Below are 25,945 nucleotides of genomic sequence, written 5' to 3'. Positions count from 1 at the left end.
AATTCCAGACATTTAATCCTAGTAAAAATTCCCTGTCTTAGGTCAGTTAGGATCATCACTTTATTTTAAGAATGTGAAATGTCAGAATAATAGTAGAGAGAATTATTTATTTCAGCTTTTATTTCTTTCATCACATTCCCAGTGGGTCAGAAGTTTACATTCACTCAATTAGTATTTGGTAGCATTGCCTTTAAATGGTTTAACTTGGGTCAAACGTGTCGGGTAGCCTTCCACAAGCTTCCCACAATAAGTTGGGTGAATTTTGGCCCATTCCTCCTGACAGAGCTGGTGAAACTGAGTCAGGTTTGTAGGCCTCCTTGCTCGCACACAATTTTTCAGTTCTGCCCAAAAATGTTCTATAGGATTGAGGTCAGGAATTTCTGAATGCCACTACAATACCTTGACTTCATTGTCCTTAAGCCATTTTGCCACAACTTTGGATGTATGCTTGGGGTCATTGTCCATTTGGAAGACCCATTTGCGACCAAGCTTTAACTTCCTGACTGATGTCTTGAGATGTTGCTTCAATATATCCATATAATTGTCCTTCCTCATGATGCCATCTACCCCCACAACATGATGCTGCCACACCCGTGCTTCACGGTTGGGATGGTGTTCTTCGGCTTGCAAGCCTCCTCCTTTTTCCGCTAAACGTAACGATGATAATTATGCCCAAACAGTTCTATTTTTGTTTCATCAGACCAGAGGACATTTCTCCAAAAAGTATGATCTTCGTCCCCATGTGCAGTTGCAAACCGTAGTCTGGCTTTTTTATAGCGGTTATGGCGCAGTGGCTTCTTCTTTGCTGAGTGGCCTTTCAGGTTATGTCAATATAGGACTCGTTTTACTGTGGATATAGATACTTTTGTACCTGTTTCCTCCAGCATCTTCACAAGGTCCTTCGCTATTGTTCTGTGATTGATTTGCACGTTTTCACCAAAGTACATTCATCTCTAGGAGACAGAACATGTCTTCTTCCTGAGTGGTATGACGGCTGCTTGGTCCCATGGTGTTTATACATGCGTACTATTGTTTGTACAGATGAACGTGGTACCTTCAGGTGTTTGGAAATTGCTCCCAAGGATGAACCAGACTTGTGGAGGTCTACAATGTTTTTCTGAGGTCTTGGTACACCTCCAATTGACTCAGATTGTGTAAATTATTCTATAGGAAGCTTCTAAAGCCATGACATTATTTTCTGGAGTTTTCCAAGCTGTTTAAAGGCACAGTCAACTTAGTGTACGTAAACTTCTGACCCACTGGAATTGTGATACAGTGAATTATAAGTGAAATAATCTGTCTGCAAACAATTGTTGGAAAAATCACGAAGTAGATGTCCTAACCGACTTGCCAAAACTATAGTTTGTTAACAAGAAATTTGTGGAGTGGTTGAAAAACGAGTTTTAATGACTTCAACCCAAGTGTATGTAAACTTCCGACTTCAACTGTATGTTTTTACGGTAAAACTGGCAGGAGTCCCGTTTGGCAGAAACAGATCCGGAAACATTCCTGCGGGTATGGAACAGCAAATGCTTTCATTTGCATTTTGAAGGTTTATCTTCCTGGAAGAAAACGAATTAGCATGAATTGTTAAAACCTTGTGTTCATGGTGGCTGCACTAGAAATTCAAAGGAGGAGAAGAAACCCTCTGTACTCTGTAGGTCTGTATGTTTGTGTGCAGTTAGAACATATCTCCGTATTGTGCAGGGTTATGACGTTCCTGAGGGAACACAAGGTATATTGGTTTCTATTGGATTTGATGTCTGTAATTTGATTCCAGTCATACACCAATCCAGAAAGACAGTTGATTTGTAAGAGTGAGTGAGTGTGAGTGAGAGGGAGTGTGCTTGTGCGTGCATGTGTGGCTTCCATCTGATGATTTCACAATGAAACAAAGAAGCACCTTCAACATCCAACTATTGCCTATCAGCCCATAAAATGGCATTACAGTTACCATGTCAATAGCCGTGACAATATCAGCCAAGCATCATCCTGATTTAAAACTCTGAGTAAAAATGTTGGTACATTTACCAATATTACACCAAAAGAATAATGCTCCAAAACACTCAAAACAGTTTCTCCAGTTATGGGCACTTTAGTTTACTCTGTACTGCAAAACAGTGTTTGGGTCACATAAATTCAAGAACAACTTATTGGATGCAGTTTTGCTGTAAAGTTTTATTGACACTTGCTCTCTCAGACATCATACATGACTGCAGTGGGGGGAGAGTCTTTATGATTCCACTTCAGAAATGGAACCAAATAAAGGACCTATTCAGACATATCTTCAAGGTATGTTTTACCACAAAAAGCTAAATAACCCTGTGGGATTCAAGATGACTTGTTGGAAACATTCTCACAGTTATATCATTTTTGTTGTTGCTGATTAAATAGACTATAAACCTTGCAGTATCAACACAGTATTTGTCTAGAAAATAATAGCATAAATTGGCGTCTAGACATAAATGCATGGTGGCTGTTCTAGATCTTATCATGAACTGGAGCGACCTGGCTTGGGAGGCCAAAAGAAGGAAATACAGCCCTGGCAGGAACACATCTGTCAAGTCAAAGTACATTTCCTGCTGATTGTTCAATTAAAGATGGATTACCCTAACATACCACCGCATTGATTCTCATCTTTAGTGTCTTCCTCCTCAGTCGATACTCGTCTGCTTATTTACCACAAGGCAGATCACTTAAAACAGCATCAAGCTAATTCTTACTGCTTTAAACTGGAGTAAATGGTGAGAAAATACAGAAAAGAGATGCTTGATGTTTGTTCATTATGTCTTTATACAGGCATAAAACCAAAGACAAGATAGATGACGTGAATGAATCTGGGCAAAACATAGGCCTAGTATGGCTATAGTATGGGCAAAACATAGGCCTAGTATGGCTATAGTATGGGCAAAACATAGGCCTAGTATGGCTATAGTATGGGCAAAACATAGGCCTAGTATGGCTATAGTATGGGCAAAACATAGGCCTAGTATGGCTATAGTATGGGCAAAACATAGGCCTAGTATGGCTATAGTATGGGCAAAACATAGGCCTAGTATGGCTATAGTATGGGCAAAACATAGGCCTAGTATGGCTATAGTATGGGCAAAACATAGGCCTAGTATGGCTATAGTATGGGCAAAACATAGGCCTAGTATGGCTATAGTATGGGCAAAACATAGGCCTAGTATGGCTATAGTATGGGCAAAACATAGGCCTAGTATGGCTATAGTATGGGCAAAACATAGGCCTAGTATGGCTATAGTATGGGCAAAACATAGGCCTAGTATGGCTATAGTATGGGCAAAAGTTCAGATAGAGGAAAGTAGGCGTCATCTACCCATCATCTACCTGTATTCAACTATTGGTTAAGGGATTGTAAGTATGTATTTCACGGTATGGTCTACACATGTATTCAGCGCATGTGACAAATACAGTTTGATTTGACTTGCACGATGAGTGGTTCCTCTCTCTGCCTGGATGAACATGGAAATGCCATACTAGCTGCTGCATTGCCAAGAAATCTCCCTGCGTCCTGCCCAACACGGCAATGGGATATTAAATAGCCGCTAGCTTAAAAACTTCTTCAGGCTAGGGTCTATTTTTCTCAATTTCCGCCTGACTGACGTGCCCAAAGTAAACTGCCTGTTGCTCAGGCCCTGAAGCCAGGATATGCATATAATTGGTACCATTTGAAAGAAAACACTCTGAAGTTTGTAGAAATGTTAAAATAATGTAGGAGATTATAACACAATAGATATGGTAGGAGGAAATCCAAAGAAAAACCAACCAGATTTGTTTGTTTTTGAGCCTATGCTCTTCCAATGGACCGCATAGGGAAATCATTCATTCTAGCTCCCAGTATGCAATTCTTATAGCTTCCACTGGATGCCAGTAGTCTTTGTTCAAGGTTTCAGGCTTGTTTCTTCCAAAATGAGGAAGAAATATGAGTTTTTCTACAGGGATACAGACTTGGAAATTCGTGTATGCACGCGACAGAGGACACGCACCTGATAATATCGCTTTCCTATTGAACATACTTCTTTCCGTTTGAAACATTATAGTATAATTACATTTTAGGGTATCTGAGGATTAAATAGAAACATATTTTGACTTTATGAAACAAAGTTTAGGGGTACATTTTCGGATTCCTATCTTGGCATGTTGAACGAGTGGATTACTCAAATCAATGGCGTCAACTAAACAGACTTTTGGAATATAAAGAAGGGTTTTATCTAACAAAACGACACTACATGTTATAGCTGGGGCCCTTTGGATGACAAATCAGAGGAAGATTTTCAAAAAGCAAGTGAATATTTAATCGCTATTTGTGAATTTATGAATCCTGTGCCGGTGGAAAATATGTTGATGTGGGCCGCCGTCCTCAAACAATCGCATGGCATGCTGTCACGTTCCTGACCTGTTTTCCTTTGTCTTGTATTTATTTTAGTTGGTCAGGGCGTGAGTTGGGTGGGTTTGTCTATGGTTGAAGGACCCTGGACACAGGATGGGGAGTATCGCCGCCCCAAAGCTGAGCTGGAGGAAGCGCACTCCTCGTGCTTATCATAAGCAACATGTTACTGGTCAGGCACTGTGTTATGCGGTTAAGTGCACGGTGTCGCCAGTGCGTGCCCATAGCCCGGTGCGCTATAAGGCAGGCCCCCGAAAGTGTCATGTGAGTGTGGGCATCCAGCCGGGGCGTATTGTGCCTGCTCAGCGCGTCTGGTCTCCGGTACGCAGTTTCGGTCCAGGGTATCCTGCGCCGACTCTGCGTGCTGTGTCTCCGGGGCGCTGGGAGGGTGCAGTGCGTCCTATGCCTACGCTCCGCTCGTAACGGGCAAATGTGGGAGTGGAGCCTAAGGGAGAGGTGCGCGTAGTAGGCACTAGATCTCCAGTGCTCATCCACAGCCCGGTTCAACCTGTGCCTGCACTCTGGAGGGTACGGGCTGGAGTAGTATTCCAGCCTGGGGGAGTGGTGCCAAGGCTGCGCACCAGAGCTCCAGTGCTCCCCCACAGCCCGGTCCTTCAGGTGCCTCTTCTTAACATCAAGCCTCCTGTAGGTCTCTCCAGCCTGGTGGGTCCTGTGGCAGCCCCACGCACCAGGCTGTCTCTCCGTCTCCTCCCTACAGGTGTGCCTGCCTGCCCAGCGCTGTCTGAACTGCCTGCCTGCCCAGCGCTGTCTGAACTGTCTGCCTGCCCAGCGCTGTCTGAACTGCCTGCCTGCCCAGCGCTGTCTGAGCTGCCTGCCTGCCCAACGCTGTGCGTCTGTTCCGAGCCGTCAGAGCTGCCCGTCTGTCCCGAGCCGTCAGAGCCACCCGCCAGACAGGAGCAGCCAGAGCCTTCCGCTAGACAGGAGCAGCCAGAGCCTTCCGCCAGACAGGAGCAGCCAGAGCCTTCCGCCAGACAGGAGCAGCCAGAGCCTTCCGCCAGACAGGAGCAGCCAGAGCCTTCCGCCAAACAGGAGCAGCCAGAGCCAGCCAGCCAGGAGCCGTCAGAGCCAGCCAGCCAGGATCCGCCAGAGCCGTCCAGCCAGGACCAGCTAGAGCCGTCCAGCCAAGACCAGCCAGAGCCGTCCAGCCAGGATCCGCCAGAGCCGTCCAGCCAGGATCCGCCAGAGCCGTCCAGCCAGAGCCTTCCAGCCAGGACCAGCCAGAGCCGTCCAGCCAGGACCAGCCAGAGCCGTCCAGCCAGGACCAGCCAGAGCCGTCCAGCCAGGATCCGCCAGAGCCAGCCAGCCAGGATCCGCCAGAGCCAGCTAGCCAGGATCCGCCAGAGCCAGCCAGCCAGGATCCGCCAGAGCCAGCCAGCCAGGATCCGCCAGCCAGCCAGGATCCGCCAGCCAGCCAGGATCCGCCAGAGCCAGCCAGCCAGGATCCGCCAGAGCCAGCCAGCCAGGATCCGCCAGCCAGGATCCGCCAGAGCCAGCCAGCCAGGATCCGCCCCTCAGTCCGGAGCTGCCCCTCAGTCCGGAGCTGCCCCTCAGTCCGGTGCTGCGTACATGGAGGGTGGTTGTTAGGAGGAGGCCACGGGGGCGAGTAAGGAGGCGGACAAAGACATTGTTAAGGTGGGGTCCACGTCCCGCGCCAGAGCCGCCACCGTGGACAGACGCCCACCCAGACCCTCCCCTAGAATTTATGGTGGTGCGCCCGGAGTTCGCACCTTAAGGGGGGGGGGGGTTCTGTCACGTTCCTGACCTGTTTTCCTTTGACTTGTATTTATTTTAGTTGGTCCGGGCGTGAGTTGGATGGGTTTGTCTATGGTTGATTTTCTATGTTGGGATTTTTGTGTTCGGCCTGGTATGATTCTCAATCAGAGGCAGCTGTCAATCGTTGTCCCTGATTGAGAATCATACTTAGGCAGCCTGGGTTTCACGTGTGTTTTGTGGGTGTTTGTTTCCGTGTTTGTGTTTTTTACCACACGGTACTGTATAGGTTTCTGCACTTCGTTTATTTGTTTTGTAATTCAGTGTTCAGTTTTGTTATTAAATCATTATGAACACTAACCACTCCGCGTATTGGTCCCATCCGTCTCGCCTCTCCTCGTCCGAGGAATATGACTACCGTTACACATGCTCTCGCTGTAAAGCCTACTGTAAATTGGACAGTGCAGTTAGATTAACAAGAATTTAAACTTTTATCCGATATAAGACACTTGTATGTACCTAAATGTTTAAAATCCATAATTTTTATGATTATTTATTTGAGTTGCACACCCTCCAGTTTCACCGGAAGTTGTCGCTAGCGGGACACCTAGCCTTAAGAAGTTTTTAATGACATGCTATATGTCATGCTTGAGGACATTAGCGATAAGTAGCTCTATCAGAATGGCTTTAATGTCTCCCTGAATATTTTTCTCTCTCCTTTGAGCAGGAGCAGATCAATACATTTTGTTCAACACATACACTTTCCGATCCAATACATTTACATCTTTCGGTCTGCTCTACGAGGTGCATTGATTTGTGTGAATCTCTCTCTCTCTCTGTGTGTGTGGTTGTGTTTGTGAGAGAAAGAGTGAGAGAGCATGCCTGTGTGTGGTCTCGCTCACTGATTGGGGGGGACACTGTCATATTCCTTCCCGGAGCAACTTGAACATGTTTGCCATGACCACACAGCCCCTGTCATGTTTACAATTTTAAACAGGACAGGGGCTGCCTGCTAGTGTGCTCGTGCATGTGCGAGTGGGTAGTGCATGTGTGAGCATGTGTGCATGTGTGACCACACACAGAAAGGCTCTCTCACTTTTACTCTCCGAAAGATGTCAATTTATTGGATCGGAAAGTGTATGTTTTGAACAAAATGTATTGGACCACAATGTAAATAAGCTTATAAGCTTCATTGTGTTATCATTGATGATTTTCTTAAATCATATGTGGAGGCGTCACAGGCTGGAGCGCCCTTATGTATGTATTTAAACAAAATTGCAATGTATGTGTCCTGGAGGCAATGGGTCTACGTGCATCCATGTTTGTGTGCATATAGCACACAATCCTCCTCAGTCTAAGGCCAATAACAGTAATGAGTTGGATCAATGAGCTGACGTACTGAGGAGGAGCTATCTGGACTGTCTCTGGTAGCGTGCCACACCCACCAAGTGTCTGTCTGTATCACACATACCCTATCTGAGGCCATTGACTCAAGGTTGGTGGCAGCAGCAGCACAGCACTTGTAACGCTCGTCTTCCTCCTCGTCTGAAGAGGAGCATGGATCGGACCAAAACGCAGCGTGGTTGAATACATATCTTTTAATAAAGCAACGAAGACGAAAAACACACTTGACAAAATACAAAACAAATAAACGACGTGAACAAACGAACGAAAACAGGCTAATTGAAAATGAACCCAACATAGAAACACATAACATAGAATGCCCACCCCAACTCACGCCCTGACCATACTAAACAAAGACAAAACAAAGGAAATAAGGTCAGGAACGTGACAGCACTGAATACAAATGACTTGTCTGTGACGCAACAGTGGTGACAAACAGGCCCAAGAAGTGCATCAGCTGCCTGTGAACCTACATTATATTGCTTTGACTGCTCTTAGGAATCAATGTGTTACGTGGAATGAGTAAATGTGGTGATTTCTTCTTCAGTGGTGTATCGACATTATCCATTCATTCCATGGACTTTTTGATCATGAATGATAATAACCAACACACTACTAATGAAAATCAATCCTCAACCAGCTATACTACAGTGTTTACTTATTCCCTCTTCTCTGTAAATCCCACTTCCACTCATGCTTATTATTCAGTGTGCTCATTAGGTACCAAACACATCAGTTGTAGCATTTCCCACCGCTTCCTTCTCCATTCTCATTGGTCCTGGTGGACAGACTTTTGCCAACAAAATATATATACGTATCTTGTATCTTCAGTGTCGCCACTCGAAAATTAAAACGGTTCTAAATCGACCATACTGTATACTGTACATGGAACAACTGTCTGCATTGACATACACTAAAATAAAATCATCCCCTCATCCTGACATTGATTCACTGTGGAGTTCTCTCAGAATGTTTCTCATATCTGCTGCAATCACTCTCTGATAGGACTGTTCCTGGACACTAATCTGAGTACAATTCAAAGGTTCTTGCTAATCAAGCCCTAAAGAATATTGTATTCCCTATGTGTCACGCCCTGATCTGTTTCCCCTGTTCCTGTGATTGTCTCCACCCCCTCCAGGTGTTGCTTATTCTCCCCAGTGTATTTATCCCTGTGTTTCCTGTCTCTCTGTGCCAGTTCGTCTTGTATGTTTAGTCAAGTCAACCAGCGTGTTTTCCCCGTACTCCTTTTGCTATTCTCTTTTGATAGTCTTCCCGGTTTTGACCCCTGCCTGACTGGACTACTTTCCCGCCTGCCTGATCATCCTGCCTGCCCTGACCTTGATTCTGCCTGTCCTTCGGTACCTTTTGGACTCTGAACTGGTTTTGACCCTTTTGCCTGTTCACGACCATTCTCTTGCCTTATTGGATTAAAAAATATTGTAAGACTCCAACCATCTGCCTCCTGTGTCTGCATCTGGGTCTCGCCTTGTGTCATGATACTATGGCCTTAATCATAATGGCTGAGAAATTGTCACATCCATAATCATCATCATCCTACGCTCATGACAATAATATTAATGAACGTGTCATCAGTGTTCCAGTCCATCAGCGGCCAGCTGGGTCTCAGAGGACCAGTGTTCACCACATTGTGTGCCTGTAACCAGCCGTGTCCAGTGTCACTATTCGTCTTAGCCTGTGGGATAAAATCAATTCCTCCAGAATGATGTTTTCCAGAAAGGAAAATGCAAACTCTGTAAATCAGAAAGGACTTCCTGTAGAGCATTCACTGTGATTGATCTGACTGTGGACAAGATTTAGGAGGCATGGTTTAGATACTAGGTGTAGGCTTTTACCAGTTCTTCAAGGGTAGTGTTCAGTAGTCACAAAACAGGATCAATTACTTTTAAATGGAGTAAAACTCCCACAAAGGCCACCGTGCCTGCCTGCAAAACCATTCTGCTAAGCATACACACAGCGTCAACACTTTTTAATTTGGTCCTTTAAAACAATTTGTTGACAATGATTTATGTTTTAGTAGTGAGAGTGAAATCTTTCTAGGACAAAGAATAACACATGTTGTAAAACAGTGGGTTCAGAAGAACTGCAGAAAGTAAGTACTCATTTACAGCAAAGTGAATAGTGTGTGAGTTACAGTACAGTAGGTAAGGTGAATGTCCACAGCTCATTTGGTGGAGAGAACAACAGGCAGTACCCTGCCAGTGGTGCCATGTACGTTTCATGAGTCCTGGCACAAAGCCTTCTCTCTCCCTCTTTTCCTCCAGTTAACTATCTACCCAGGGAGACGAGAACTGACAAGCTCAGCGATACAGTAATTGGCTTCACTAAGATGACATCCCAGTTGGACATAGTTGGTAAAATACATGAAAAGGTGCACTGTGTTAAGATTGTCCGTCTGTCTCATCTTACAGTTGTCCACTGACATGTGGTGAGAGTCGACTGCCCTCATGGGGGTTGGCCCAGTCCAAAAAGATTATCGTTGATTGGTTAAGTACAATTCGTCAGATGATTTAACATCACAGAACTAAAATATCATTTGGACTTTGAGTCTGGCAATAATCATGTTGCATTCATTTCGAGGATAACTACAAAACAAATTTTGTACAAGGATGGAGTCAAGTACAGTCTTTGTTTACTTTGTGAGAAACTACAGTGTCATCCCTGGTGGTGGAAATCTTTAGTCTCAGAGGACCTGTCACATGTATTTAGTGATTTAAAGCAGCAATTAGCAGTTGAAACAATAACAAAGCGCTCTCTATTTCGGTAAAAGCTGAGGGATGGGGCTGGAGAAATGTAACTACTCTCAAATTAATAGACTGAGCTATGGATGCAAGGACTGACCATCCACAATATCAACATTAGTTTTAACCATGTTTTAAAGCTGCATAGTGTTTGTTTAAAATTACATTGTTAACTAACATTGGAGTAAAACAAGCTTATATTTTGAGTTCTGATGGGGTACAACAGTTGAACTAAGCTCATGAGACATTAATAAGTTATTTTCTTCATGAATAAATGGGTACATATCATTAATTTATAAGTACAAAAAATGGTTGTAGCAACTGCAGATTGCCCCTTTAATTAAGTTCCTCCCTGCCTATGTCTATCCTCCCGCCATTCCTCCCTGACTCTGTCTCTCCTCCTCCCTTTCCCTGGTGAGACACAACCTGCAGGTCACCAAGATGCCTCTGCCTCCTGTTCCTGCTTCTTACTTTATTTACGTCAGAGTAGTTTAGTCAGGCTCCAGGGATTGACGGACTTCTGAACCTTTCAGACTGGGAAAATAGGTTACTGTATATGGCAGAAAACCACATATACACAGGAGATCGCCTTGTGATACTGTGGCTTAGAATGGTTTGAGTAAAAACTCTGCCAGGAAACTTGTATTACCCTCCACAGACAATGGGACAATTAAGATGGAGATGTTTGTAGATGCACTTTCATAAAGAGTTTATCTATTTAGAAAATATAAATGTTATAAGTAGCCTGCAATTTGTGATTGTTAAGATTATCATAACTCAGTTCAAAGTTTTCATACAAAAAATAAATAATCAGGCTTTTTTATTGCAGCCATTAGATGATGTACAGTAGTGCTTTGTAACATACGTAATACAATGAATTTAATTGTGATTTAATAGTTGATTAAAACATTTATCTGATGATTATTTGGGAAATATCGAGCATTGTTGTAATGATGTTAGATACACTCACATATATGCAGGGCAGGCACACACACACATATACACACATATACACACACATACACACACACATACACACACACATATACACACACACACACACATACACACACACATACACACACACAAACACAATTCAACACACTCCCACCAAAACAAACTGAAAACAATCAGTGGAGGAAGGGGTGGCCCTCTTCGAGGAAGCCCACAGCAGCCAATTACCCTAATCCTCTCCCCAATCAGCAACATGCCTTCCCCTGATAAGACTAAGCAGCTCCAGACTCACCCATGGAAAAGAAGGGGATCCCCAGCAGCGTGGAGTTAAACTTCCCGTCGGAGATGAAGAAGATGCCAGCTGCAGTCACGTTGGCGATGGCTATGGTGAGCACACCCAGTAGACCCAGGAAGGGCTTCCCCCTCAGGCAGTCCCTCATGGAGCTGGAGATGGTGGCTGCCAGCAGGAGGAGCACCATGCTGACCAGTACCTCCCCTTTAGCCAGCACGCCCGTCTGGTGGAAATCCCTCCACAGGCTGAAGGAGGTGAGAGACTGGATGTGCAGGTCCTCGCTGAGCGTGGACAGGCGCGTGATGAGGGCGCAGAAGGCATTCTCCCATTTCTCTGCGATGACGTCCTGAACCACCGGGCCATGATTGCGGAGGTAGTAGGTGATCTGGACGGCCCGGGCAAACTTCACCTGCTGGTCTCGGCTGTTGGGCGAGAAGGCCACTCCACCCAGCTGGTGGCCGATGAAAGACACACGACCGTCCTGGGAGATGGAGCACAGCAGACAGGATACTATCAGACACACTGACAGAGGAATCTCAAGTACCTACAGAGCATAGCTGGAGATATGCTGTTTGGTTTCTGTCGCCTGAAATACCAACAGTCGGTTATGTTTTTGGATTATGATTACCTTGTGAATGATTTGAACACTGTGACCCATCAATCAACCATTACATAATGCATGAATTCCCTGCAGGAGAGATAATGACACATTTAATACATTTTACGGTAAGATAAATAATGTTATAATATCATATTTACTAAGCAATAGTAAAATTGCACTATGATAAACTATTCCCATCATTTATACTATAGTAAATTGTGTATCTGGGAATCATGCCTGAACATGTCTGATTACTACAGCTACTACAGAATCAGAGCACATGCACTGTACTGTATGATTCCTAAAACACTGTTGAATAAGACATACATTAAACCAATCACTGGCTGCCTAGTTGTTTTTAGAAAGGCATATTTTGTCCTATCAGATCGGTGCGCCACTAGTATAGGGATGCAGTGATATTCATTCCCCCAGAAGGTGACTGATATGTGGAGATGAGATATAGGACACCACTTAACTGTCCTCCAGAGAAGATGGATCTCATAGACAAGTGGGGGAACAGTTAACTTGTCAGCCAATTGTGAAATTATGCAAATGTAATAGAGCATTGTTTGTTCAATTCGGACAAGGGCCCTAGATGGTCTGATTTGATCACTATTTGTAATCTGCAGGCTACTGTACTGTACAGACAATCCTGGATCGCTTCAATACAATACTTGATGTTGATTGTACAACTCTAACGTCAGAAAATGAATGATTCCATGGGGTATTGTCATTAAATATCACTTGCACTGTCAGCAGAACAGGGAATTGCCTGGTATTACTGCCATTCATTCCCTATCATTATCATGTAGATGGGGTAATCAGTAAGAGCTTGTTAAAACAGTGGGCCTGGACATTATAGCCAACCCCACACCACAAAGACTCCTCTAACAAGCAGACGACATGAAAGTCTGACATACCGACCAGCGATGTAAACGTTGGTAGTACAGTGACGTGGCTTGTTTTAGCATCAGACTAGTAAGCACATGAATAAAGCCACCAGCTGATATCACAGCACTGAATGAAGAGCAACAAATGTGTCAAGACATTCAGCTCAGACAGACGGGGAATATCAATGATGCAGACGACACCACACAACGCATGGCGCCATGGAAGTATCTTCCAAAGCGGGGTTGAAAAGAAGGTCAGTATATGGTCAGTATATTCCAACTTTTAAAACGGAAGCCTTTTACCCCGATGAGGTGAAAGGGTTTGGTGGCAAAGGGTGCACAAGGGCCAGAGACATATAGGGAATCAGGCAACTAGCTGCAATAGTAATGCATGGAGACCGTGGCCTTGGATGCAGAGGAATGAACAGTAGTAGGATGTGCTGTCTAGAAGTGATTTAGGGATAGCCCAGTATGAATGAACAGAGCAGGCCCAAGTGCATTACACAGCTAGGCCTTGTGCAGGAGGATTAGCTAGCTCACACTAGAAATGCTCATATTGGAGGAGACACAGTAGCTAGACATGTGCCTTGCAATTTAAGATGCTCTGTGTAGCAAAAGCATTATTTAGTACAGTACAGTTTTCCACTCAGTGACTAGGCTACTCATGTTACCCAGCATAATGACTCTCACTCAAGGTAGATTATTACCTAAGGCTCTATCTACACTCATTAATTTAATGGGCTCAAAGTGCCATGTTACTAGCAACAGATCTGGTCACCTGTTGTAAAATTAGGCTACCTGTTGTAACTGTGTAACAGCTGATTAAAATATAAACCTAATTTATAACCTACTGTTTAAAATGACATGGGCAGAGGTAGCCTAGCAGCCTAGCCATACATCTGCAGAGGGCTGCAATCACAGCATACATTTAGGAGGCATAACAATATTTTACAGGGGAAGACGGGATGCAGGCCCATACTAGTCTATCAGCTATGTCATTATATATGTGCAGGAGAGGGAGAAAGACACTGCATCAGAATAGGAAGGGGGACATTCCCTGTATACTGGAGCAGTGCAGGGCTGTGCCGCCAATTCACAACCTGCAGCTAACAACTAGCCTACACACCGGCAATTCAATCAATCTATTCTGAGTGTTTCCTTGCCTTGACTCCCTGAAATGAAGACATCAGCAGCCTACATAATAGGCTTAGTGAATACAACTATTGCGTTCATTGAGAAATTATTGCAGGTTTCAGACAGTGGGTTATGGTCTCATTACAGAAACATTGTCCCACTGCTAATCCAAGTAATTCTTCTTTTTTTTAAATAACACAGCGTGTCAGTCACGTTCTCTGACACTAAAATCGGTAATTGATGCTTGCGGCCAACATAAACATTGTAGCCTATCATTTTACTATAATAAAACCGAATTCTCGCCTTCTTACCTTTAAGGTTGTATTTGGATAGCTCACGGGCACCTTCGAGAAAGTATAATTCGACAGAATAGCTAAACGGATATCTTCGAATATCGTAATTATATCATCCAAGATGCATCGCTTATCCTGATGGCTCAGGACACAGAGATGAGCGAAAGTGTAATTGAATCCCTTGTAATTAACACTCAAATCCAACACCTGCTTGTGAACCTGCAGGACCTGGTCGGCTAGCTCCAATATATTTCCCCCAGACTTAGCCAGTAGAATCAGTCTGCCATATCTGCCGGGGGTGTGCAGGTCGGAATACAGCTTGTTTTTTGACTGGTCGATGGGGAAAAGGCTGTTCGCAAGACTCCGCTCTACTTTAGCAAAGCTGTGGGTCGGGGCAACCAGTATCTCGAGGTCCGTTTCGGGCTTGAATCTGCTCAGCACTGTAGATCCGAAAATGATGGTTAAGACTGCGGGAACGGTTAGGAAAAAAACCGGATGCCTACTAACAAATAAGCCCAGCCAGTAGAAAGAAGCTTTGAGCCCTCTGTGTATCATTTGCCGCAGCATCCTCCTCCAGATCCAGCTTGCAGATGCCCCGTTTCTTCCTATGAAGCACATGTGACATGAGACTCCGTTAACCAGTTTATTCAATCTGTATGATAATACACTACACCTGGAAAAAGAGCACTGCAGCAATTTCCAACAAGACTGTCAGATATTGCTCATCTCTCGTTGCTTTTTTGGGGGTTTAATCTCAAGCCATTTCTCCCACTTATTAACCTCAGATCCGTGACTAGTCCTATTGCTCCTGCTGCAATAGCAGCAACCTGCGGCTGTCTGATGTGCTTGCATACCAAGTTCTAACTACACTATCGGTGCCGCCTACTTGACTGTAACCATGTGCTGGTTGAAGGGGGAAGATGGAGAAATGCTGATGGTGGGTTATTTTAGGAACACGCGCAATGGCCATAAGAGTCGTGAAATATTCACTGGTTGCACAATGGCCAAATGCACTTCCTGAAATCACTCCCAATACCTCATGAATGAGAACCATACTGTTGCGCTTAAAGCTAAATAGCCAGTAGCCTAGGCTATGCTAGATGTATTTTATACGTGGGTGTATTTGATAAATCACATAGTCTTGCTCAAATTTAACACTAGCTAATGAATTAGCCTCGTGAGAGGGGGAGACAGCATGTCCTTCAAAGCCTTTCAAAGTCATGGGGAGATTGCTGATTAAGTACTTTTTTCACCTCAGGAAGTTTATATTTACATTTTAGTCATTTAGCAGAAGCTCTTATTCAGAGTGACTTACAGGAGCAAAGTAAAGTACAGACAATGCTGGATTGCCTCTCAATACAACACTTGTTTACACCAGCCACACAATCTGGGACAATACTGTCAATGATACCATCGGGTTACAGCAGGCTATCTATAGCTCACTTTTATCTGTTGGGTTTCATTGGCAGTAAATAAACAAACAACCAATTCAGCCCCATTGAGGCGTATTTTCAGCACCAGAACAGCGTGGACAGCGACAGTCACTTGACACTGGAGAGTCCCAGGCCAGGATACATGGAAAGGGGCCTATAGAGAGGGAGACGCCTAGAATAACCTGGAAGGCACCCTATGAACTCTGCATCCTTGCATGACGCTAGCTGCAACTACCTCCACTAGGATACATACATTCAAAAGACACATTGACAAAATTGTTGCCTAATATAGTCATGTTTGTTCCCTTGTGCACTGTGAAGTGTGCCCTCTCCTTGGAGAACGGATTCACTATTGCTCTCCTCAGTGATTGACCAGATCACTTGCCTTTAAATATGTGCCAAGGGTTTTCTTTAAAAATCCACCAGGTCTGTGGGATGGTCACATGCACACTGCTGTTATTATAAGTGAAAGGGAAACATCTCAAGACAAGTGGATGAAGTGGAGGCTTAATGCTGAGACCACCCTGGTTACTGCAATATGATCAAATATGCAATGTAATACCTGTAGGCTAATGTTAACTAACTCTCCCTTCACTCAATGCCAGTCACACCACGTCAACAAACTAATGAATTGAGTTTGTGACGCTTTCTGATGAATGGTGTTGTGAAAGAGTGTAACACAATCCTCCAGTCTGCGTTGCTTCACACTAATGACTTTTCATTCAGCTCACTTATAAGAGAAATGATCTAATTATGGTGATGCATTCTCCAAAGTGCACATAAAAACAAGCATGGCATTGAAAGTGCAGCAAGACATCCATCATGGCAATGAAGTCATATACGGCATACCTCAAATAAATAATCATAATAACGTCAGGGAAGAAATTAAGTCACCAACAAAGCTAGTAAAGTAAGTTCTCCAATTACTCTAGAAAGAAAGAAACCTTATTGTAGAACAGTAGGTTTTGCTGCATGCTGATCTGCATTGGATGAAGAGCTTGGTTTGAGAGCTTCAAGTTCCTCGGTGTCCACGGAAGATCTATCATGGTCCACACACAACAATACATTCATGACAATGCCTCTTCCCTCTCAGGAGGCTGAAAAGATTTCTCATGGGCGCTCAGAACCTCAGATCCTCAAAATGTTCTACATCTGCACCATTGAGAGCCAAGCTTTACACCAGTCCAGCCGAAGCTTGGCATTGCTCATGGTGATCTTAGGCTTGTGTGTGGCTGCTCGGTCATGGAAACCCATTTCATAAAGCTCCCAACAAACAGTTATTATGTTGACATGGCTACATCACTGCTTGGTATGGACACTGCTTGACATCCGACTACAAGGCGCTACAGGGGGTAGGTCGTAGAGTCAGTACATTAGTGGTGCCGAGCTTCCTGCCATCCAGGACCTCAATACCAGGCAGTGTCAGAGGAAGGCCCAAAAAATTGTCAAAGACTCCAATCACCCAAGTCATAGACTTTTCTCTCTTCACAGCAAGCGGTACTGATGCATCAAGTTTGGAACCAAAAGAACACTGAACAGCTTCTTCTGAGGGGTCTTGCATCCAATCAGCCACAAAAGCATTAGTGAGGTCAGGCACTGATGTTGGGCGATTAGGCCTGGCTCGCAGTTGGTGTTCCAATTCATCCCAAAGGTGTTCGATGGGGTTGAGGTCAGGGCTCTGTGCAGGCCAGTCAAGTTCTACCACACCAATCTCGACAAACCATTTCTGTATGTACCTCGCTTTGTGCATGGGGGCATTGTCATGCTAAAACAAGAAAGGGCCTTCCCCAAACTGTTGCCACAAAGTTGGAAGCACAGAATCTTCTAGAATGTAATTGTATGCTGTAGCGTTAAGATTTCCTTTCACTGGAACTATGGGGCCTAGCCCGAACCATGAAAAACAGCCCCAGACCATTATTCCTCCTCCACCAAACTCTACATTTGTCACTATGCATTGGGGCAGGTAGCGTTCTCTTGGCATACGCCAAACTTAGATTAGTCCGTTGAACTGCCAGATGGTGAAGTGTAATTCATCACTTCAGAGAACGAGTTTCCGCTGCTCCAGAGTCCAATGGTGGCGAGCTTTACACCAGTCCAGCCAAAGCTTGACATTGCTCATGGAGATCTTAGGCTTGTGTGTGGCTGCTCGGTCATGGAAACCCATTTCATAAAGCTCCCAACAAACAGTTATTATGTTGACATTGCATCCAGAGGCAGTTTGTAAGTCGGTAGTGAGTGTTACAACCAAGGACAGACGATTTGTAAGTGCTACGTGCTTCAGCACTCTGCGGTCCCGTTCTGTGAGCTTGTGTGGCCAACCACTTCGCGGCTGAGCCATTGTTGCTCCTAGACGTTTCCACTTCATAATAACAGCACTTACAGTTGCCCAGGGCAGCTCTAGCAGGGCAGAAATTTAACGAACTGGTTTGTTGAAAAGGTGGCATCCTATGACGGTGCCACGTTGAAAGTCACTGAGCTCTTCATTAAGGCCCTTCTACTGCCAATGTTTGTCTATGGAGATTGCATGGCTGTTTGCTCAATTTTATACACCTGTCAGCAACGGTTGCGGAAGAAATAGCTTAATCCACTCATTTGAAGGGGTGTCCACATACTTTTATATATATTGTGTATCTTCCTCAATTACCTTGTACCCCTACACATTGACTAGGCACAGGTACTCAGGTACTGTCCTATGAGGATCAGAATGGGTCAGATCAGCTTGGCAATGGCTGACAGTAACCAGACCTTCTCTCACCCACAGGAGAGGGGAGGAGGGAACTGGTGTGGGGGTTTTAACACATCCACACCCTGTTGTAAATTAAGGTAGAAGAAGACTCTCTCGCTCCCTCTTCAAATGCGCATCGCAATGTGCCTTTGTTCCACAGACAGTTTTCCTGCCCGAAACTTTAACGCGGTCAAACGTGAATACTGGAAACAATAATTTAAACATAAGAATGTGTGGAATGGTCAGTGGAGAGCTGTAGAAAACAAATGTCATATTGTTTTTTATTTTGTGATGCCATTAAATATGGTATGGACGAAATACTGTAACTTGGAAAGTATGTCCACTTTATCTGTCAAGTTTCCATCCAATACAATGTGCAAGTAATATGAAAAATGAAGAAATTATTATTGTTAAGATAAGTACATGATTTTATGAGCCATAAGATAAAATAGTTTTACATAACTTTGTGCATAGTAAGTAGCCATGCCCCGAGTGAGGTCAGAAGAGTGTTTCAGCATGATGGGACCATCCTTTTCGACCAGAGTGCTTAAAAGGACTGGCTGAGAGTTAACATTTCAGACCAGAAAAGTCGGGGAGTTGCAGCCCACGTCTAAAGTGGTTTAAACACTGAATCTCAGAGACCAGGATATGTGAGGCAGGAGCTACACGTTTGAAGTGGTTTGAACTTTGAACCTCAACATGAGGTGAAGAAATAAACTCTCCTTCCTTAAGACCAGAAAGACGGTGAGCTGCAGCTCATGTCCATTGTGGTCCGAATCCTGAATACCAACACAAGGTAGAAAACAAACTCCCCTCTCAGACAATCACTGAGACAGCTGATTAGCTGATCTAAGTGAGACTATCCTACTATGCTCATCACATAATGGGAACCGTTGACACGGCTGGCTAGCTATCTTCCAGAGTGAACAACAGTGGAAGACAAGAAAGGGGGGACCCCTTTCGGACAGTCAGAGCCATACAATCTTGCTGCTGAAAGGCCAACAACCTTCCTAAGGTGGGCTTGTTCCCGACAGAGATAAACAGAAAACAAAGGCAGTCACACGTAGATACATTCATGATTTCTTATTCCAAACGGGCGGCGGTTCGGCAAAACTATTTGACTACTGTGAGGATAGTTCTGAAATATATACACGATAATAATATGCATTGATTTGTGTGAATCTCTCTCTCTCTCTCTCTCTCTCTCTGAGAAGCCTCAGAAGATCAAGAGCTGACTTTATTATATATATTAATGAGTTAATTGTTACATGATTCATTTAATCGGGTAACAATTAAAATAAGAATTTGTTCATAACTGACTTGCCTAGTTAAATAAAGGTTAAATAAATATAAACATTAAAAAACATAGTTATTTGATTAAATAAATAACAGTCATCAGATTAATGAAAGTAAAGTCACAACATCTGTGCATGTTGCCAATTCATCGTTACTCGTGTATTTATTATTACTTTTATTATTACTTTTTTTACTTTTCTATTATTTCTCTATTTTCTTTCTCTCTGCATTGTTGGGAAGGGTCCCTAAGTAAGCATTTCACTGTTCGTCGACATCTGCTGTTTACAAAGTATGTGACAAATAACAATTGATTTGAATGATCGTAAGCCTTGCATAAGTTATGCATTTCTTAAATACATAGCATACAGATGACAGTCAAGCCAACCAATGTTGTTGTAAACATGCAGTTATTATAGTATATATTTTTTACCTCTTTCACAGTGCTCAGTTTTTCTTCCATAAACTTTCTATGGACAGTGTTATTTTGTTTCAGCTGTGGAGTTTTGAATACCACACTGACACACTGATCTCACCAGTGACTGCTGGTTTTGATTTGAAACATGGCTGTCACGTTCCTGACCTTATTTCCTTTGTCACGATCGTGTGGAGGATTGATGGACCAAAACGCAGCAGTAGGAAAATAAGCCATATTCCTTTTAATGAATACGAAGGCAAAACGAAACAAAAACACTTATACACTAAACAAAACAAGAAAACGATCGTGAAGCTAAGAACGAAGTGCACACACAGGCTACAAACGTATAACATAGACAATTACCCACATCAAATGAAAGCCTATGGCTACCCTAAATATGGCTCCCAATCAGAGACAACAGAAATCAGCTGTCTCTAATTGGGAACTCATTCAGGCAACCATAGACTCTCCTAGAAAACTAAACCAACATAAACACAGCTAGACACATGCACTCAACACAAACCCATACACTACACCCAACACCCCCTTTACCATATAATCACCCAAAACCGCCAAAACACAAACATTCCCCATGTCACACCCTGACCTAACTAAAATAATAAAGAAAACAAAGAATACTAAGGCCAGGGCGTGACATAACCCCCCCCTTAAGGTGCGAACTCCGGGCGCACCATTACACAGTCTAGGGGAGGGTCTGGGTGGGCTTCCTTCCACGGTGGCGGCTCCGGCACTGGTCGTGGTCCCCACCCCACCACAGTCCCTAACCGCCTCCTTAGCTTCCTCCAAATGACCCCCCCCTCCACATTAACCCCACTGCATTAAGGGGCAGTTCCGGACTAAGGGGCAGCTCCGGACTAAGGGGCAGCTCCGGACTAAGGGGCAGTACCAGGGTAAGGGGCAGTACCAGGGTAAGGGGCAGTACCAGGGTAAGGGGCAGTACCAGGGTAAGGGAGAGCACCAGGATAAGGGGCAGCACCAGGATAAGGGGCAGCTCCGGACTGAGGAACGGCAGCTCCGGACTGAGGGACTGCAGCTCCGGACTGAGAGACTGCAGCTCCGGACTGAGGGACGGCAGCTCCGGACTGAGGGACGGCAGCTCCGGACTGAGGGACGGCAGCTCCGGACTGAGGGACGGCCCATGGCTGGCTGACGGATCTGGCTGCTCATGGCTGGCTAACGGATCTGGCTGCTCATGGCTGGCTGACGGATCTGGCTGCTCATGGCTGGCTGACGGATCTGGCTGCTCATGGCTGGCTGACGGATCTGGCTGCTCATGGCTGGCTGACGGATCTGGCTGCTCATGGCTGGCTGACGGATCTGGCTGCTCATGGCTGGCTGACGGATCTGGCTGCTCATGGCTGGCTGACGGATCTGGCTGCTCATGGATGGCTGACGGCTCTGGCAGATCCTGTCTGGTTGGCGGCTCTGGCAGATCCTGTCTGGTTGGCGGCTCTGGCAGATCCTGTCTGGTTGGCGGCTCTGGCAGATCCTGTCTGGTTGGCGGCTCTGGCAGATCCTGTCTGACGAATGGCTCTAGCGGCTCCTGACTGACGAACGGCTCTGACGGCTCGGGACAGACGGGCGGCTCTGATGGCTCGGGGCAGACGGATGGCTCAGATGGCGCTGGGTAGACGGATGGCTCAGATGGCGCTGGGTAGACGGATGGCTCAGATGGCGCTGGGTAGACGGATGGCTCAGATGGCGCTTGGCAGACGGGCAGTTCAGGCATCGCTGTGCAGACGGCAGACTCTTGCCGGCTGAGGCGCACTGTAGGCCTGGTGCGTGGTGCCGGGACTGGTGGTACCGGGCTGGGGACACGCATCTCAGGGCTAGTGCGGGGAGCAACAACAGGACGCACAGGACTCTGGGGACACACAGGAGGCTTGGTGCGTGGTTTAGGCACTGGTGGTAAAGGGCTGGAGACACGCACCATAGGGCTAGTGCGTGGAGGAGGCACTGGTGGTACTGGGTTGGGGCGGGGAGGTGGCGGCGGAAATACCAGACCGTGCAGGCGTACTGGCTCCCTTGAGCGCCGAGCCTGCTCAACCTTACCTGGTTGTATGCTCCCCGTCGCCTGACCAGTGCAGGGAGGTGGAAAAACCCGCACCGGGCTATGTAGGCGAACCGGGGACACCATGCGTAAGGCTGGTGCCATGTACGCCGGCCCGAGGAGACGCACTGGTGACCAGATGCGTTGGGCCGGCTTCATGACATACGGCTCAACGCTCAGTCTAGCCCGGCCGATACGTGGAGCTGGAATGTACCGAACCGGGCTATGCACGCGTACAGGAGACACCGTGCGCTCTACTGCGTAACACGGTGTCTGCCCGTACTCTCGCTCTCCACGGTAAGTACAGGGAGTAGGCGCAGGTGTCCTACCTGACTTCGCCACACTCCCTTTAAGGCCCCCCCAAGAAATTTTTGGGTTGTACTCACGGGCTTCCAGCCTTGTCTCCGTGCTGCCTCCTCATATCGCCTCCTCTCGGCTTTAGCTGCCTCCAGCTCTTCACGAGGAAGGCGATATTCTCCCGGTTGTGCCCACGGCCCCTTACCATCCAGTATCTCCTCCCATGTCCAAGAATCCTGTGTAGGTGGGTCCTGTTGCCGCTTTACATGCCGCTTGGTCCTGTATTGGTGGGTAATTCTGTCACGATCGTGTGGAGGATTGATGGACCAAAACGCAGCAGTAGGAAAATAAACCATATTCCTTTTAATGAATACGAAGGCAAAACGAAACAAAAACACTTATACACTAAACAAAACAAGAAAACGATCGTGAAGCTAAGAACGAAGTGCACACACAGGCTACAAACGTATAACATAGACAATTACCCACATCAAATGAAAGCCTATGGCTACCCTAAATATGGCTCCCAATCAGAGACAACAGAAATCAGCTGTCTCTAATTGGGAACTCATTCAGGCAACCATAGACTCTCCTAGAAAACTAAACCAACATAAACACAGCTAGACACATGCACTCAACACAAACCCATACACTACACCCAACACCCCCTTTACCATATAATCACCCAAAACCGACAAAACACAAACATTCCCCATGTCACACCCTGACCTCACTAAAATAATAAAGAAAACAAAGAATACTAAGGCCAGGGCGTGACATCCTTTATTTTGTCTTTGTTTAGTATGGTCAGGACGTGAGCTGGGTGGGCAGTCTATTTTATGTGTTTCTAAGTTTAGGTTCATTGGTAATTAGCCTTATATGGTTCTCAATCAGGGACAGGTGTTTGACGTTTCCTCTGATTGAGAACCATATAAAGGTAGGCTGTTCACACCGTTTGTTTGTGGGTGATTGTCTTCCGTGTCAGTGTTGTTTTAGTTGGTTCCTGTTTGTGCGTTCTTTGTGTTCTATAAGTTGTCATGTTCAGGTCTGTCTACATTGTTTTGTTGTTTTGTAATTTATCAAGTGTGTTTCGTGTTCGTCTTGTTTAAATAAATTCAACATGTATTCATCACCAGCTGCGTTTTGGTCTGATCCCTGCTCCTCCTCGGACGAGAAGGAGAACATTCGTTACAGAATCACCCACCAACCAAGGACCAAGCAGCGGTGGAGAAAGCAGCAGCAGCGCACGAAGGAGGAATGGACATGGGAGGGGGTTTTGGACGGCAAGGGTTGCTACACTTGGGAGGAGATCCTGGCTGGAAAAGATCGCCTCCCATGGGAACAGGGGGCAGCTAGGAGAGCAGAGGCAACCGGAGAGAGGAACCGGCGTTATGAAGGTACGCGGCTAGCACGGAAGCCTGTGACTCAAGCCCAAACATTTGTTGGGGGGGGGGGGGGGGGGGGGGGGGGGGGTAAAGGGTAGTGTGGCGAAGTCTGGTAGGAGACCTGCGCCCACTTCCCGATCTTATCGTGGAGAGCGAGAGTACGGGCAAACACCGTGTTATGCGATAAAGCGCACGGTGTCTCCTGTACGTGTGCATAGCCCGGTGCGGGTTATTCCACCTCCCCGCACTGGTAGGGCTAGATTGGGCATTGAGCCAGGTGCCATGAAGCCGGCTCAACGCGTCTGGTCTCCAGTGCGTCTCCTCGGGCCGGCATACATGGCACCAGCCTTACGCATGGTGTCCCCGGTTCGCCAACACAGCCCAGTGCGGGTTATTCCACCTCCCCGCACTGGTCGGGCTACGGGGAGCATACAACCAGGTAAGGTTGGGCAGGCTCGGTGCTCAAGGGAGCCAGTAAGCCTGCACGGTCCGGTATATCCGGCGCCACCTCCGCGCCCCAGCCCAGTACCACCAGTGCCAACACCATGCACCAGGCTTCCTGTGCGTCTCCAGAGCCCTGTTCCTCCTCCACGCACTAGCCCTATGGTGCATGTCTCCAGCCCGGTACCACCAGTTCCGGCACCACGCACCAAGCCTCCTGTGCGTCTCCAGAGCCCTGTTCCTCCTCCACGCACTAGCCCTATGGTGCGTGTCTCCAGCCCGGTACCACCAGTTCCGGCACCACGCACCAAGCCTCCTGTGCGTCTCCAGAGTCCTGTGCGTCCTGTTGCTGCTCCCCGCACTAGCCTTAAGGTGCGTGTCCTTAGCCTGGTACCTCCAGTTCCGGCACCACGCACCAGGCCTGCAGTGCGCCTCTGCCGGCCAGAGTCTGACGTCTGCCCAGCGGCGCCTGAACTGCCCGTCTGCCAAACGCCGTCTGAGCTGTCCGTCTGCCAAGCGCCGACTGCGCTGCCCGTCTGCCCAACTGAGCCTTCAAAGCCGCCCATCTGTCCTGAGCCTTCAAAGCCACCCGTCTGTCCGGAGCCTTCAAAGCCGCCCGTCTGTCCTGAGCCTTCAAAGCCGCCCGTCTGTCCTGAGCCTTCAAAGCCGCCCGTCTGTCCTGAGCCTTCAAAGCCGCCCGTCTGTCCTGAGCCTTCAAAGCCGCCCGTCTCTCCTGAGCCTTCAAAGCCGCCCGTCTGTCCTGAGCGTTCAGAGCCGTCCGTCAGTGAGGAGCCTTCAGAGCCGTCCGCCAGACAGGAGCCTCTAGAGCCGTCCGCCAGACAGGAGCCGCTAGAGCCGTCCGCCAGACTGGAGCCGCTAGAGCCGTCCGCCAGACAGGAGCCGCTAGAGCCGTTCGCCAGACAGGAGCCGCTAGAGCCGTCCGCCAGACAGGAGCCGCTAGAGCCGTCCGCCAGCCATGAGCCGCTAGAGCCGTCTGCCAGCCATGAGTTGCCAGAGCCGTCCGCCAGCCATGAGCAGCCAGAGCCGTCCGCCAGCCATGAGCAGCCAGAGCCGTCCGCCAGCCATGAGCAGCCAGAGCCGTCCGCCAGCCATGAGCAGCCAGAGCCGTCAGCCAGCCATGAGCAGCCAGAGCCGTCAGCAAGCCATGAGCAGCCAGAGCCGTCAGCCAGCCATGACCAGCCAGAGCCGTCAGCAAGCCATGACCAGCCAGAGCCGTTAGACAGTCCGGAGCTGTCCCTCAGTCCGGAGCTGTCCCTCAGTCCGGAGCTGTCCCTCAGTCCGGAGCTGTCCCTCAGTCCGGAGCTGTCCCTCAGTCCGGAGCTGCCCCTCAGTCCGGAGCTGCCCCTCAGTCCGGAGCTGCCCCTTTATCCAGGTGGGTTAATTTGGAGGGTG

At 46.8% G+C, this 25,945-nt stretch overlaps 1 protein-coding gene across 1 annotated transcript in view; it reads right to left on the bottom strand.

Annotated features, from left to right (window-relative positions):
- The window catches only part of LOC129825174 (patched domain-containing protein 1), a 36,471-nt gene extending 21,104 nt beyond the window's left edge, over positions 1-15,367 (bottom strand). The window contains exons 1-2 of the mRNA XM_055885055.1: positions 14,488-15,367; positions 11,552-12,032 (exon numbers count right to left, since the gene is read on the bottom strand). Of these exons, the coding sequence (XP_055741030.1) occupies positions 11,552-12,032; positions 14,488-15,087 (1,081 nt within the window). The 5' untranslated portion in view covers positions 15,088-15,367. The remainder of the gene's footprint in view (positions 1-11,551; positions 12,033-14,487) is intronic.
- Between the last annotated feature and the right edge of the window lie 10,578 nt (positions 15,368-25,945).

Source organism: Salvelinus fontinalis, chromosome 27 (assembly GCF_029448725.1).
Source record: "Salvelinus fontinalis isolate EN_2023a chromosome 27, ASM2944872v1, whole genome shotgun sequence".
Classification (NCBI taxonomy): Eukaryota; Metazoa; Chordata; class Actinopteri; order Salmoniformes; family Salmonidae; genus Salvelinus; species Salvelinus fontinalis.
The sequence above is the reverse complement of the archived record's forward strand: the minus strand, read 5'-3'. Positions and strand labels throughout refer to the sequence as shown.